The sequence below is a fragment of the Hibiscus syriacus genome, unplaced genomic scaffold (assembly GCF_006381635.1).
Source record: "Hibiscus syriacus cultivar Baekdansim isolate YM2019G1 unplaced genomic scaffold, ASM638163v2 tig00109972_pilon, whole genome shotgun sequence".
Lineage (NCBI taxonomy): Eukaryota > Viridiplantae > Streptophyta > Magnoliopsida > Malvales > Malvaceae > Hibiscus > Hibiscus syriacus.
Window position 1 is genome coordinate 2,459,805 of NW_024062543.1, and position 15,877 is coordinate 2,475,681.

At 34.3% G+C, this 15,877-nt stretch overlaps 1 protein-coding gene, 1 long non-coding RNA gene, 1 other non-coding gene and 1 pseudogene across 4 annotated transcripts; 2 read left to right on the forward strand and 2 right to left on the reverse strand.

The window, feature by feature from the left end:
* Window positions 1-995: 995 nt before the first annotated feature.
* On the forward strand, window positions 996-2,980 carry LOC120211266 (probable WRKY transcription factor 75). Of its 2 annotated transcripts, none has more exons than XM_039209850.1 (2): window positions 996-1,366; window positions 2,794-2,980. In XM_039209850.1, the coding sequence occupies exons 1-2, from the start codon at window positions 1,020-1,022 to the stop codon at window positions 2,972-2,974; spliced, it is 528 nt and encodes a 175-aa protein (XP_039065781.1). In that variant the 5' UTR covers window positions 996-1,019; the 3' UTR covers window positions 2,975-2,980. The 2 variants fall into 2 exon arrangements, with proteins under 2 accessions (XP_039065781.1, XP_039065782.1); XM_039209851.1 differs by having other exon boundaries at window positions 996-1,363; window positions 2,791-2,980.
* Window positions 2,981-10,685: 7,705 nt separating this feature from the next.
* On the forward strand, window positions 10,686-11,119 carry LOC120211280. Its single transcript, XR_005524590.1, has 3 exons — window positions 10,686-10,757; window positions 10,866-10,907; window positions 11,009-11,119. It is a non-coding gene; the product is annotated as an uncharacterized LOC120211280 (long non-coding RNA).
* Window positions 11,120-12,276: 1,157 nt separating this feature from the next.
* On the reverse strand, window positions 12,277-14,428 carry LOC120211525 (annotated as a pseudogene).
* Window positions 14,429-15,456: 1,028 nt separating this feature from the next.
* Window positions 15,457-15,538, reverse strand: TRNAS-UGA. Its single transcript has one exon. It is a non-coding gene; the product is annotated as a tRNA-Ser (tRNA).
* Between the last annotated feature and the right edge of the window lie 339 nt (window positions 15,539-15,877).

The window sequence follows — 15,877 nt, forward strand, 5'->3', positions numbered from 1 at the left end:
ATTACACGCATACTCAAAAATATAATAGTTTTAATTCAAATTCTTTGATTAGAATAACATTTTTTTTACTATTAAAGTCATTTGATACGTTCCAAATTTAAAGTTCTACTTTTATAATTTATTTCATTATACAGAGTTATCTTTTTAATAGTATTATATAGAGTTATTATTATTGTTTGTTGTCTTCCAGTTTCAAGATTTTGCCCTGACTAATCTTAATCGATATGAGTCGCACACTTGATTTTGGTGAGTGAGTCTCCCAATGGAATTTTTTTGCATACACAAGAACACGAATTTGAGACCTTAGTTAAACGATATCAAGTTGCTTACCACTTCAACAACTCCACTGATATTATATAGAGTTATTTAAACCCTAGAAAATGGTCTGATAGATTTGTACGTTTAAAAAAAAAAAAAAAACGCATATGCTGACCGGTAAAATGTTTGACTGTAAATACTATTTTTCTCTATAATAAGTGGTACATTACCATTAACAACAAACAATTTTCTCATGTAAAAGAGTCATCCTTTACGAAATCGAAGCCCAGTCAAAACCAAGGGAGATATTTTCGTGTATAAATATATATTAAAATATTAAATCTATATTTTATACGAATACATTAAAACATTAAAAGGTATATTTAAAAATCATATAAAATAAATCTCAATATGTCTAACATTATGTTTTAAACTTTATGTAGGTAGAAAATCTTCGTTGAAAGACTCACTCATCAAAATTAAGTATACAATCTGGATCGATTCAGATTAATCAGGACGAAACTTTGTAACTCGGGTGAAAACAAAAAATAATTAACCCAAGTAACAAATTTATATATACGTGCCCTTCACGATACCAGACATAGGATAAGGAATATGACTGCCATATAGCTAGCCATCGGGCCGCCTTCCTATTTTAAACTCTCTCTCACGACCATTTTTCACACTTAATAAATTCCCTCTTCTTCTTTAAATATACTTTCCTTTTCCGTTTCTTCGTCAATCTTGTGCCCCCTTATAACATGGAAAATTTTCATGGATTTTTCACTGGCTCGTCGACATTAGCGGCGGCTGCGGCGCTCGGTCACGGCGGATTTCATGGTGGAAAGGGTAATGGATTATCGGGATTAATGGACGTTCCGGCAAGCTTGAACGTGCATGGCGGCGTCCTTTCTCAGAACGAAAGCTTCGTTGACGAGATCGGCAACTTGGCGAGGACTGAAACGAAATCGGAGAAGAAGAAGGGAGATAAAAAGATCAGAAAGCCGAGGCATGCTTTTCAGACAAGAAGCCAGGTCGATATACTTGATGACGGCTATAGATGGAGAAAATATGGCCAGAAAGCTGTCAAGAACAACAAATTTCCAAGGTATACATACAAGTTTATTCTTTATGATCCTACCAAATCGTTTTATTTTTCAGTCACTGGATTTATCATATAATTACATTAACGTATATTCGATACATTAATAATTTATGGTTGTGTAAATCACATGTTTAATACTTAAATTATTAGTTTTGATCAATTTTAATACTTAAAATTTTATTTTTTTCAGAAGTATACTTAATATTTAGGTTTTTGTTTCATTTTAGTACATAACTATTAAAAATTTAACACGTGATTTGCTCGTGACACTTTTTATGGGTAATTTGCATCATTCATCACTCAATTATCTTCTCACTCCTATTTTAGTGAGTAAAGTTTAATTATTTTAATTTAATATTTAACTTTCAAATTACTCCTAATTTAATCACTCTAACTTTCAAATTGATTTATTTTTAATTATATATTAATAAAATAATAATAACAACAAATGTCATGTCACAAAAATTATTAATAAATTAAATTAGAGTGATTAAAATAGGAGTAATTTGAAAGTTAAATAGTTAAATTGATTTTTTTTAAAATTTAGTACTAAAATAAGAGTGAGAAAATAGTTGAGTGATGAATGATATAATTTATTCATAAAAAATGTAGCGCCGTTAAGTTGTTAAGTTTTTAATGGCGATGTACTAAACTGAAACAAAAACTAAATGGCAGGTATGACTGTGTGATGAATGACATAATTTATTCATAAAAAGTGCAGTGTCGTTAATTTTTTTTATAGCAAAGTACTAAACTGAAACAAAAATTAAACGTTAGGTATAGTTTTGAAAAAATTAAAAATTTAATTATTAAAATAGACTAAAATTAATAGTTTATGTACTAAACACGTAATTTACCCTATATAATTTTATGAATTTTTTTGATATACCATTCTTAATTCATTGATAGTATATATTACATCAAATATAAACTCTTATTTTGTTTGGTAAATTGTTTATCGAATTGAATCGTTTTAGGTTTTTGTAGGGCTTGAAAATAATTATAAAATTTAATAACATTTTATAACTCCCGAGAATTCAGTGATCAAAACCATCATTTCATTAAGTAATCTCTATATACTTTACTAAGTGGCTGTTTGTTTACTTCAGAATGATTAAGCGTTGAATGATTCAAATGCGGAATGATTCAGAGGCTCTGTATGAATTAGCTCTGAATGTGACATGATGTTTGATAATGGCTCTGAATCATTCAGAATGTACTTCTGTGCCGAATCATTCAGCACTGTTTTGCTGAACCAGTCAGCACTGAATCATTTAGAGGTGCGAAACAAACGCGTTGAATGTGAACGATTCAGCATTCAACGCTGAATGATTCCATTAAGAGACAAACAAACAATCCCTAATTCTTGAAACTAGTAAGCTTCATGGAGCAATTATTATCATTAATTGAATTATTCTATTTTTCTGCAGAAGTTATTATCGGTGTACCCACCAAGGATGCAATGTGAAGAAACAAGTTCAAAGGTTAACAGAAGACGAAGGCATGGTGGTGACGACTTACGAAGGCACGCACTCACATACCATCCAAAAGTCTAATGACAACTTTGAGCATATCTTAAGCCAGATGCAAATCTATACTTCTTCCTTTTAGATCATATCTCGCACTGAGGAGAAGAAAACTTTGTTTTGTTTATTTTCTCAAAATTTGTTGGAATTTTGGACGTAAATTTCTATAAATAAGAGTAGGGACGGATGCAGGATTTTATGTTGAGGGTGAATATGAACTTTTAAGATCTTAATGGACGAATTTAAACTTATAAAATTTCAGGAGAGCGAAAATATTTTTAATAAAAATACATAAAATATAAATAAATATATATATATAGTAATTTTATATTTTTAGGGACAATTGTCCCTCCTGATCCTTTTAATTCATCCTTGAATAACATAATCAAAATGTGAGAAATGAGCTTTTTTTAATGAAATTTGAGTTGGGTAAGGAGTCAAGTTATTCGGTTAAATTTAAGTTATAAAAATATTTTTATATATCTATATAGACTTAAAAATAAAATTGAATGCATTTAACTATTTCAATAATAAAAAATATTATTCTATTTAAATTTGTAATTGTTATAGGATTCATTACTAACATATATATATTTATACACGAATAACATGCTGAATATAATGGATAATTTTAAATTGGATAATTTTAAAAATTAAAAGATACATATTTAGCCTGAAAAACAAAGGAGTATTAAATTAGAACTGGTATAATAATTTAATTAAGAAATGATTAAAATAATTTTTAATAATAAATTGATATTATTACAATAATGATTTTGTATTTTCATACTTTTATACGACATTTACAATTAAAAATCACATATTCAAGTTTTTTTTGAATTAATCACTGGTATCTGATCTATTGACCGACTAATCTAGATCTAATACTGTAGAGGCGAGGGCGACCCTCCCAACCCAGTTTGCTCCATTCACAAACGCCAGTATTCGAACCCCTGACATTGCTTAAGGGATCTATTGTCTCATCTTACTAGATCAACTGGTTGTTAGTTACATATTCAAGTATTAAAATTACTATATTCTATAATAACAGTCATTTGGCATGTATAAATGCAAGAATAAACTATTTACGCTCATTTTATTTTTCTATAAAATCATAAAAAATGTATATTCCTAGTCATTTAAAAATAAAAAATATCATATGTTTTTCGGTATGTTTTTCACTTGTTTGACAGTTTTTTCATTTACCTTTTAAGTGTTGCTTTGCAGAGGCTACCTCTGGTCAAAACAGAGGAATGACGGGTCATCCAAATCTTCTCAGTAGCCGAAGAGAGCAAGAGATTCTTAGGGGTCTTGGAGAGGTCCAGCAGGTCAGTGATAACTCCGTAAAAATGTCATATTTGAGACATTCTCACTTAAGTTATTGACTGTCTAAAAGCCCATTTAGGATAATATAGATACATTTAGGAGCATATAGTTGCATGTGGTGAAATTATGTTTGCCACGACATTTTATTTTGTAATCAGTGATGCATTATGGGGAATGTGTTTTCTTTAATGATGTGCACGATTTGGGAGCAAGGAAAAACAAAAGGGAAATGCCATGACATAAGGAGACTGTTGAGCAGAATGCAAATGCCGAACCAGTTTTCGAGAATGATCAGAACGAAAGAAAAATATTTTTAGTAAGAGTCAGCTGTCATGGCATAAAAAGTGATTTCTGCAATCAACATTAAAGGAGGGGTTAGTTACCATCTTTGCACCAACTCTCACATAAAAGGAATGAGCTTTAGGGTGCAAGTGTAATTTTAACACAAAACTCTAGGTTCATTCTCCCCTATAAATAGAAGATGAAGTCTGACTTTTTAAGGAGACTTTGAACTTTTAGACAGCTGCCAAGAGCCTAAAATTTCGGAGAAAAAGATCTCTATTTTTTTCGTCAATCGTTTTTGCCGCGGCATTCCTCCGCTGACAAGTTAGAGGAGTGGCGAACTAGGCATCCAAGAGGAGCTAGATCGCTGGGACAGTTCGTGGTGGCCGAGAGAAGCTCCGACAGTGCACGTCGAAGGCTTTTCCTCATTCCCTTTGCTCTTTGCTTTCATATTTTATTAATTGGGTTGTAAGGAACGGATTAACTTGCTTTGTGCTTGTTTATTTTGAATCCCACCATGAACTAATCCTATTTGGTGGGAGTTTATTTTGGATATTTAAGTTTTGCTTTAATGAATGGTTGTTTTTCTATGTTATTATATGTTTTGTTTATGAAGCTTAGTGCCTTAAGGTTGTAGGAGCTATGAGAGTAGCATTTCCTTAAGTGAGTACTTAGTGTTCGAGAGAATGTCTAAGTAGCACATCCTTAGTATTCGAGAGAAACTAGGGAGGAACCACATAAGCAAGGGGTTCTAGATAGTAACTAGGCCTAATCTACCTTAGAGATAATGCTAGAATTTCATTCGACTAAAAGGAGTTGTGCATGAGCGATAGGTTAGATGTTAATGCTGACACAAAAAAGTATTGTCGAGACATATCCTGTTATCTGGACCAATAGGATCCCTGCAGTAGCTAACGCCAATCGATTTTGCCAAGGCATCTTCAATCTGTCGAGTCCCTTAACTAGAGATAGCATAGAGCACCCTTAGTAAACTCTGTCGGGCAGATAAGACATAGAAGTAAGACCATTCTGAGAAGTAAACTTAGATTTTCCTAAGTAACTCCTATCACTCATTCCCATAGTAGTTTGTCGTGTGAGGAAGTTAAAGTCCCATAAATCAAATCCTATATTTACATTTTATTTTGCTTTTACATTTTCATTTGTTTGCACTGAACACAATATAATTTGCCACGACATCTTTATTTATTATCATATTACCTATCGCTCATGCACAACTTCTTTTAGTCGAATGAAATCCTAGCCTTATCTCTAAGGTGGATTAGGCCTAGTTACTATCTAGAACCTCTTGCTTATGTGGTTCCTCCCTAGTTTCTCTCGAATACTAAGGATGTGCTACTTAGACATTCTCTCGAACACTAAGTAATCACCTAAGGAATGACTACTCTCATAGCTCCTATAACCTTAAGACACTAAGCTTCATAAACAAAACATAATAACATAGAAAAACAACCATTCATTATAGCAAAACTTAAATATCCAAAACTCCCACCAAATAGGATTAGTTCATGGTGGGGTTCAAAATAAACAAGCACAAAGCAAGTTAATCCGTTCCTTACAACCCAATTAATAAAATATGAAAGCAAAGAGCAAAGGGAATGAGAAAAAGCCTTCGACGTGCATTGCCGGAGCTTCCCTCGGCCACCACGAACTATCCCAGCGATTTAGCTCTTCTCAGATGCCTAGTTTGCTACTCCCTCTAGCTTGTCAGTGGAGGAATACCACGACAAAAACGATTGACAAAAAAAGAGAGATATTTTTCTCCAAAATTTTAGGCTCTTGGCGGCTGTCTAAAAGTTCAAAGTCTCCTTAAAAAGTCAGGCTTCATCTTCTATTTATAGGGGAGAATGAACCTAGGGTTTTGTGTTAAAATTACACTTGCACCCTAAAGTTCATTCCTTTTATGTGAGAGTTGGTGCAAAGATGGTAATTGGCCCCTCCTTTAATGTTGATTGCAGAAATCACTTTTTATGCCATGACAGCTGGCTCTTACTAAAAATATATTTCTTTCATTTTTATCGTTCTCGAAATGCCAACTGGTTCGGCATTTGCATTCTGCTCAGCAGTCTCCTTGTGTCATGGAATTTCCCTTTTGCTTTTCCTTGCTCCCAAATCCTTCCCATCATTAAACAAAACACTTTTCCCATAATGCAGCACTGATTACAAAATAAAATGCCGCGACAAACATAATTTCACCACATGCAACCATATGCTCCTAAATGCATCTATATGATCCTAAATGGGCTTTTAGACAGTCAATAACTTAAGTGAAAATGTCTCAAATATGACCTTTTTACGGAGTTATCAGTCAGTCTAGCAGATCTGTTCATAGTGCGAATAGAGGTGGTGGCCTATCAAGCCAACGCAGGAGACCATTGGCCACTGCATCAGTTGCGAGTTCGGGAGGTTCTTTGAGGTCGCAGTCTCACCCTAACTGTCCCACCTGCGACAAGAGGCATTCTAGGGTTTGTCGACAGGGGTCCAGGGGTTGTTATCGTTGTGGTTCCCTGAACTATTTCGTTAGAGATTACCCTGAGGCACAGGAGGTGACCTTAGCTTTGACCCAAAGATCATCACCACCGATTCAGAGGGGTAGAGGACCCCCAGAGAGGTGGGAGTTCCTCATTCGGTCCGTTTGGTAGGGGTGCAACCCGATCTGGGGCCAGTACTGAGCCTGGAGTTGTTGCTCGCCAGTATGCAGTCTGAGCGTAAGAGGATTGTGATATCACTGACATGATTTCATGTAACTTTATTGTACCTTTACTGTGTTTTCCCTTCCGATTACTTCTTTGATCGACCTCGGATCTACTCAGTCTTATATTTGCTAACCTAGTCCAAGAAAGAAATATCCTAGTTGAGAACTTTAAGATAGGAGTCCAAGTGTCTAACCCTCTAGGGTTAGATGTCATAGTAGATAAAATTCATCGTAGATGCCCTGTTGAAATTCAAGGTGAAACCTTCCCTGTCAATCTTATGGAGCTGCCCTTAAGAGAATTTGATATGATTTTGGGTATGGACTGGTTATCGGAGTACTATGCGAGTTTGAGATGTAAGCTTCGACGGCTTAAACTTTGGAAGGAGGATAGGACTAGGATCATCATGTTTGGCGAGAAAACTAAAGGTGCAAAGGTTGTGTCGACCCTTAAGGTACAATGAATGTTGGATCAGGGTTGTGAAGCCTTCTTGGTTCACATAGTCAATACCATAACTGCAGTTCCTAGGATTGAGGACATTTGAGCCGTTAAATACTTTCTAAACGTATTTCCATAAGAGTTACTGTGTTTACCGTCAGATCGAGAGCTAGAGTATGGCATAGAAGTAATACTTGGGTCCGATTCAGTGTCCATTACTCCTTATCGCATATCACCGATAGAGTTGAAGTCACAACTTCAAGAGTTGCTCGAGAAGAGGTTTATCCGGCCAAGTATTTTTCTTGGGGGCGACGATCCTCTTTGTTAAAAAGGAGGTCGAGTTGATGAGGTTCTACATCGACTACCGTCAATTAAATAAGTTGACAATCAAGAACAGTTATCCCCTTCCTAGAATCAATGACCTCTTTGATCAGCTTAAAGGAACCTGCGTTTTCTCCAAGATAGATCTATGATCCGAGTATTACCAGCTAAAGGTTAAAGAGGTAAACATTGCAAAGACAACGTTCAGAACAATATACGGTCACTATGAGTTCCTTATAGATTCACTAACGTCCCGATGACATTCATGGATCTCATGAACCGAGTTTGATAAGCAAATGGTTAGGCGAAGGGTACCATGGAGCTTTGACAGAGACAATAGTTGTTACCTTACATTTGATATTCAACTTTGGGGAAAAACATGGGAAACTCTACTTTTTTTACTTGTATATTTGGCCGTTAGATTTCAATCAAACGGCGCACCTTTGGTCCCCTGTACTCACAGTGAAAGCTCATAAATCCTCAACCAAGTCACAGTTATTTATTTATTTATTTAAAGTAAGAACAAGATAATATTCGTTTAAAAATAATTCTCAATCATTTTATATTAAACGTTTACACCTTTGACAATCTTAGTGCTTGAACTAGAAGTCCCAAAAAAATAACAATAATTCTTATACTATCGAGATCATTTGATTCGTGCAACTAAGTCTCAATTACTTGTTAGTTTTGGGGTCTAGCCATCATTTCTGGTTTGGGGTTTCAACTCACTGCCCTTTACCATTCAACTTTTTCCACTCACACCCTCTATTATAACCACATTATGTACTTTTGATTTGTTCCCACAGTTGATGAATTCAAAGAATAATTCATAAGGGTAAATTACAATTTTTGACACTGAACTTTCTTCTCGTTTTTATTTTAGTCATTGAAATATTTTTCATAATTTATTCACTAAAATTTTTATTTGCCCATATTTTAGTCACTTCGTTGTTAAATATTTAACAGTATTATGATTGTATATTTTTCTTTAAAAAATTATGTCATAGCCCCAAAATGTTCTTTATTTCTTTTTTGAAAAACATTGGTTTTGAATTTCTTTTGATTCTCGATGATGAAGAATCTTCTTCAAGATTTCAATGATGGGGAAATGAAGGAGGAAGTGAATTGTAAATCTTGATTTCATGTTGATCGATCGATGAATATTATAGATTAGAATGGTATAGTGTTTCATGAGGTTTGGGTTTAGGGTTAGATTTCGTGAGTTTTAAAGTGATTTAAAATCTAAATCAATAAAGTAGCAGGAGATGATGAGACAAGTTCGTCGATATCTTGAATTGTCAGAAAACACGCCGGAGAGTAGGAATTGCAACATCAACATGAGATAAAGATGAATTTATAAAACCTTCATCTTTGGGGAAAAAGATTTAAAAAAAAAATAGAACAAAGGGGAAATGGCATAATGCCATGTCAATAAAATCAGTCCACATCTGCACACATCAATGCCATGTTACCCTTTCATTAATGATCAACATCATAGTGATCAAAATAGGAGCAAAACAAAAGTTTAATGAATAAATTGAAAATTTTAAATTTTAATGACCAAAATAAGAATAAAAAAGAAATTGAGTGATAAATTTATAATTTACCCTTTGTTTAAAAGATAATTATAAGCTTCACCTTTAAAGAATTAAAATAGTGCAAACGAAAAAAATCATAATTTATTAAATAAATTGATTTAACATCTCTTGCATAAAAGAATTTTATTCTTATTTTAAAGTTTAATTCGACTTCAGATATAATAGTGATACTTAAATGTCTCATACCAAGGAAATATATAACCATAAGTTTAGATATGGTCATTATAATCCCATACAGATGCAATAAAAAATTTATTTTCGCCTCTTTCAGATTTTATAAATTCAAGTTTGTTCCCTTAAGTTTAAATTCGTCCCTAATATAAAATCTCGTGTTTGCCTCTGGATCCAATACTATCATTGAACTTTTAAGTATTATACACATAATGTATGTAGTCAGTAAATTTCATTATGATTCGTGATCATTTGAAGAAGAATTCATGTTATATATGTAAGGAAATTATTTAACTGTTCATAATATTTCTTAACTATTAAAATAGTATGTATTGTACAAACGTAATTGTTCGAACCCATATTATATACCATTTTTTTTAACATTGAGGCTACTCAATGAATTCTTCTATGATACAAAGTATCGGTTTCTCGTAAATAATATAGATCCAAGCCCCAAACGTAATTCTTTTCTTAAAATAGTACTAATTTTTGTTTAAACCTTAAAATTTTAAAATATTTTTAAACCTTAAAATAAATTACTCGAATTTGAATACTTTATATATATATATATGACATGATATAACTAAATATTTTTAAACCTTATCATGTATTTAGAATATATTTAAAAAATTTATTTTTGCATGTTATCCTACACGAATATTTTTAAAAAATAAAGGTTTTGAATAATGTAGTCTGTTATACATTAACAAAGATCTGTTTGACCAACAACCAATTAGTCTAGTGGGATGAGACACTAGATCCCTTAAGTAAGGTCAAGAGTTTGAATCATTGCCATTTCGAATGGAGTAAACTGGGTTGGGAGGGTTGTCTTTGCTTATATAGATACTAGTGGTTATACCCAACAAAAATCTACTTGTATATGTGCAAGTTTAGGGTGGGGGGGGGGGAAATTGAACATGCTATTTTGTTTCTCACGTTGTTTGTAATGAAGATTGGATCATTCGTTGTTCTTTTATAGACTCAATATATGCTGGACCAGCTAGCTGATCACCGACGGAAGGTATGCATCAAAGTATCATCTAAACTTAGATGAATTAAATTTCAAACTCGAGTTCTTCTCGTTTCTTAGACTAATGCAATATTTTCCCTTTACATCTCATCAATGTAGGAGCAACTACTCAATGAAGCCAATAGGAACCTGAAACAAAGGGTATGCCATCTGTCACAACTTAGTTTTCAGTTTAAGAAATTTGATTCCGATTCGGGTTCGTTTCGAAACGCCATATTCATTGAGGATCGATTCTTTTACAGTTGATCGAAATCTACCAAATAGATTCACTCCAGTTGAATCCAAATGATGCAGAGGGTGTCGGCTACGGCCGACAACCTGCTCATCACCATCTTCATGATGACGGCTTCTTTAACCCGTTGGAGTGTGAACCGACATTACAAATTGGGCGAGGCCTCTTGAATTTACTCTCAGATCTGTATTGAAACATTGCAGACATAAACTATAGGTTACGTCTTTTACCCACAGGTACCCGACAGGTCCGATATCGGTCGTCGATGCCGGTCCGAGTGTGAATAACTACATGGCGGGATGGCTACCGTGACAAATTACACTAGAAGAAGAAAGCAAGCATACATGCAAGCAGCTGCGTTCACTCATAAGAGAATCAGCACAATTTAATAATCTGTTTGAATGTTACATTGATGAAACAGAAAAGTAATTGCAATGCCATGGATTTTAGTTTCATTACTGTTATAACTTTTAATTAGGAGGATGAACTGTAAGTAAACTCCTTAGTCTGAAATAATGTGATTTTGTTTGCTTGCTATATTGATTGGATATAATAATTTTTTAGTAAATATACACTTTTGGTACCTGAAATTTGATTTTGAAGTACTTTGACCACCGATTTCAAGGGGGAAACAGTCAAAATGGAGTAATAGAAGAATTTCATGGCAAAGTTTTTTTGATACCAATGAACAAATCCATCTTTAAACCCGTATTTAAAAAGTACCAAAATGGAGCTACAAACACCCCAAAATTTCAAGCCAAAGAAGCAATGCATAATCGGGTCAATCTCTAGAGAGAGTAAATTATGAGGGCGGATGCACTAAGCACTAGCCCTAGGGAGCTAAGTACATACCATTACTTAGGAAAAAAATGTGAAATTTAGTTTAATATGTTAAGGGAAAAAAAATTACACACCCATTATTTTTAAGAAAAAATATTAAAATTTTGACCTCATTTTTAAATTTCTAAATCCGCCACGAGTAAATTATGAAATCAAAATACGCAAACTGCAAATATCTCTGATTTATTGATTGAAAATCTGTTTCAGAAAGCCATTAGCTTTGATTAAAAAAAGAAAGATCTTTGATAAAACATCCAATTCATACGACATCGTCCTTAACCAACTCAACCAATCACAACAGAAGATTCAAAGAAATATGGTGACTGGAAATGAAAACCATAATGGAACATGATACCAACATAATCAAGACCCAAAAAAATATTTCCAAAGGGAGGGCTAACCAGATTGATTTATAAATCCTTGAGAGATTTTGTTTTCCCATTGCTTGATTAACCGTAGTGAATTGTGTCTCTTCACGCGTAGTTTAACCTGAATATGTCATTCGAAACATAGAAGCTTCCTTGTGGTGTTGGCATCAAATGAAACATCTGGGAGAAGAAAGCAAAAAGCCAAAATGTCTAGGTTAGTAAAGCTGATAACCAAAAGATGTCAAAATATTATCATAAACAATTCAGTGGTTCATTAGCAGTGTTTAAATGATAAAAACGAGCCCTTAACTTTGGAACTTGTATCCAAATAAACCCTAAGCCTCAAATTATAACTAAAGAATCCTTTGACATAAATCAGTCCCACATTTGAATTTAGGCAAAAATCATACGATAGGTTCTTACTTTGGTTTGATAAAAGTATAGGGGCTTCATTAAGAAAGAGAGATTATTTTCATAATTTTATAAAAGAAGGTAAGCACATGCTCTTATTACTCAATATCAAACAGAACGGCTAACCATAGATACGTATCAAACTATATGAGTTTGCTCTACGAGAAAGCAAGGGATAAGCCACGAGGAAGTCAACAATGCATCTGGGTTTGGGTAAGTGTTGCTGATGTTTCTTTTATATGATGCACACGGCAAAGTGATGTTTGATAACCTTTCAGAGTATGCAATGAAAGAACACAACACCAATTTATTAAGTGAAAAATGCAATTAGGCAAGCATAGAAGATTAAAATATACATCCAAAGGCTTGTCTAAGATGAAAGAAGACATCGGGCACTGAAGAAAGCTCTAGATTGCTGTCTATAGTAATCTTACAGATATTAATTACTTCGCAACCTAAAGCAGGAGAATAGGAAGAGTTAAAAGCCCACAGAGTCTAATTAATCACGACAAATAATGAATAAGAAAATGTAAATATGCAGAACCACATAGATCATAGCAAAATAAGATATAGAAAGCTCTTTTACAAGATCATGGATCCATCCATATCTTTCAAAATGCAATCATGACATAGTTTAAAGAAATCGAAAATGTTCATCAAATCAATTATCTTATAATCGTTTCACTTCATAATTCAGTTATCAAAATAAAATAAAAAGATGCAATCACTAGGGACGGCAAACGGATACAATATCGTGGATTCCACACCGTACCCGCTCCAATTGGAGCGGGTGTGGATTTAGAAAGTGGTACCCATCCTGGTTAGCGGGCGGGTGATGGGTTTGAGACCTTACCCGCCCCACATCCGCTCGCCCACTAAATACCCATTAAATTTTGGATTATTATGAATTTAAGTATAATTTTAGAGACTAATTTATAAATCTTAATATTAAGATATATGTTGTTAGGCGGGTCTAGCCGGATATATCAACAGTTGGGTAGTGGGTGTGGGGATGAATTTGAAAATGTAAAGGCGTGACAGGTGTGGATTTGAAAAAATTTAACTGAGTGGTGGGCTGACGGTGGATTTGAAAATATTAGGTAGCGTAGAGGTGGGGATGGCGAGGGGTATCCGCACCTGACTCGTCCGTTTGTCTCGCTAGCAATCACCATTGATTCATGCAATACCGTTAATTCGATTCTTAAAATCCTGACAACTAAATAAAAATCCTATTGATTCAATCCACGCTTAGAGCAGATAGAAAACTAACCTAAAAGATAGATTACTAAGAAATCGAATCGCGAGATTAACACAATCGATATCAACGACGAAATCAACAGTGACAAATAGATAAGACTCCGATCCATCACTGAAGAAAGCGTATAAATCCTACAAAAAAAAGGCAGAGATAGAGCTACCTAGCTGAACTTGATAGCATGTTGTTCGCCAGCCAGTTGTAGCGTGCCAGAGACGAATACGAGCACGCCGGCGCCGGATGGCTGACAATCGACAGTGGTGAAATTATGCTTGCACTGCTGGAAAGGAAGGCTGGTTAGCTTAGCGATAATGCTCTGAGAGCCTTGGATCTTTTGGCCTTCGAAGGTCAACATGGAACCTTCCTGGTGGAGATTTCCTAAACCAGCTCGGTTCGCATCGAATGTCGAGTAGTAGTGATCGACGAACGCCTTCGTTACAGCGTCTGGATCCATCGAAATTCTCTTTTCTTCACCAGAACTTGAGCCGTCGCTTCGAGAAGAACTGTGACGCGGCAGTGAAAGGGAAACGATGATCTAGGCGAGCGAAGGTGGATGGATTTAACGGCTGAGTTTGAATCATGAAAATCAAACGACAGTTGGCTCTGCCAGCGTTTTATTTTATTTTATTTCTGGCTAAATTACGTGTTTATCTATTTTAATACCTAAACTTTTAATTTTTTAAAATCATACCTAGCGTTTAGTTTTTATTTTATTTTAGTACTTCGTCATTAAAAACTTAATGGACAGGCTGACGAGGTATAACTCCGGTGGACATACAACCAATTGGAATGGAAGGTCATGAGAAAATGACGAGCTGACCAACATAGTCTAATTTCATGTCTATCAGACAGTTGACAGTGGAGGCCAGATTCGAATGATAAAGAAGTCGAAGATTTAATCATCGATTTGGGGAGATTGATGTATTTTCTTGTAAAACGGAGTTTGGAATCACGTTCAGGGGTCGAAAAGGTGCGTACTGAAAAGTTTGGGCTTCATCGACCGACAAATGCGATGACTGGAGAATGTAGACGTGGCAACCAACGAGCTCGTCCATTAAGTTTTTAACAACATGTACTAAAATGAAACAAAAACTAAATATTAAGAATGATTTTGAAAGTTTAGATGTTAAAACAAATTAAAACTAATAGTTTAGGTATTAAATGCATAATTTACCCTTTATTTTTGATCAAATACTGTAGAGCTCAGACTCTCTTCGTCTATCGGCTAGAGATCCCTCTCTGCGTCATTCCAACGCCGCCAACAACCGATTTCTTTTTTCCCTTTTTTTTTTACTAATTTTATTATATAGAGTAAACAAATATTTTGATATTTGAATTTTGTTCAAAGTCATAATTTATATTTAATTAAAAATTAAAAATTAAATTTAGTTTAAATAATATTTAAATTTGTATAATAATACTCGTAGATAAATCATATACAATTCTCATTTCGTTATCGTTATCCTTGTGACTTGTGAGAGTTATAATTGCGAGTACTGGGCCCTCCGACTCTCACCAACTTAGACGTGTGAATTCGGGGGAAGTAACAAAAAATATATAAATAAATAAAAGGAAAAGCAAAATCGTCGACAGCAGGGTTCGAACCTGCGCGGGCAAAGCCCAACAGATTTCAAGTCTGTCTCCTTAACCACTCGGACATATCGACCTTGTTGGCTAAAGCATATGAAAGATTTATTATTTCGTTTTTCACAATTTCTGCCGCTAGTACCTCTCTCTTAACCCACAAACAATGCCCAACTTCTGCTAGAGATTTTTACAATACATATAAGCATGACATTGATTTGGTAGAGCACAAGGTTCTTAACCTTGAGGTCGTGGGATCGAGTCCCACGGAAGGTATTTCATAATTCGGAGATCTCTTACGGAAACTGCTCTCAATCTGGTGTTGGGGGTAGCCTACTATCTTACCTCCCCCTTACTCCATATATATGGGAAAAAAGAACAACCATTTTTTTATATAAGCATGACATTGATTTGGAAATTA

Excerpts from the sequence above, each read along its gene's own strand:
- LOC120211266 (XM_039209850.1), top strand. The coding sequence starts at position 1,020 with ATGGAAAATTTTCATGGATTTTTCACTGGCTCGTCGACATTAGCGGCG. Across the intron at positions 1,367-2,793 it reads AAGAACAACAAATTTCCAAG|AAGTTATTATCGGTGTACCC; the intron begins GTATACATACAA and ends ATTTTTCTGCAG.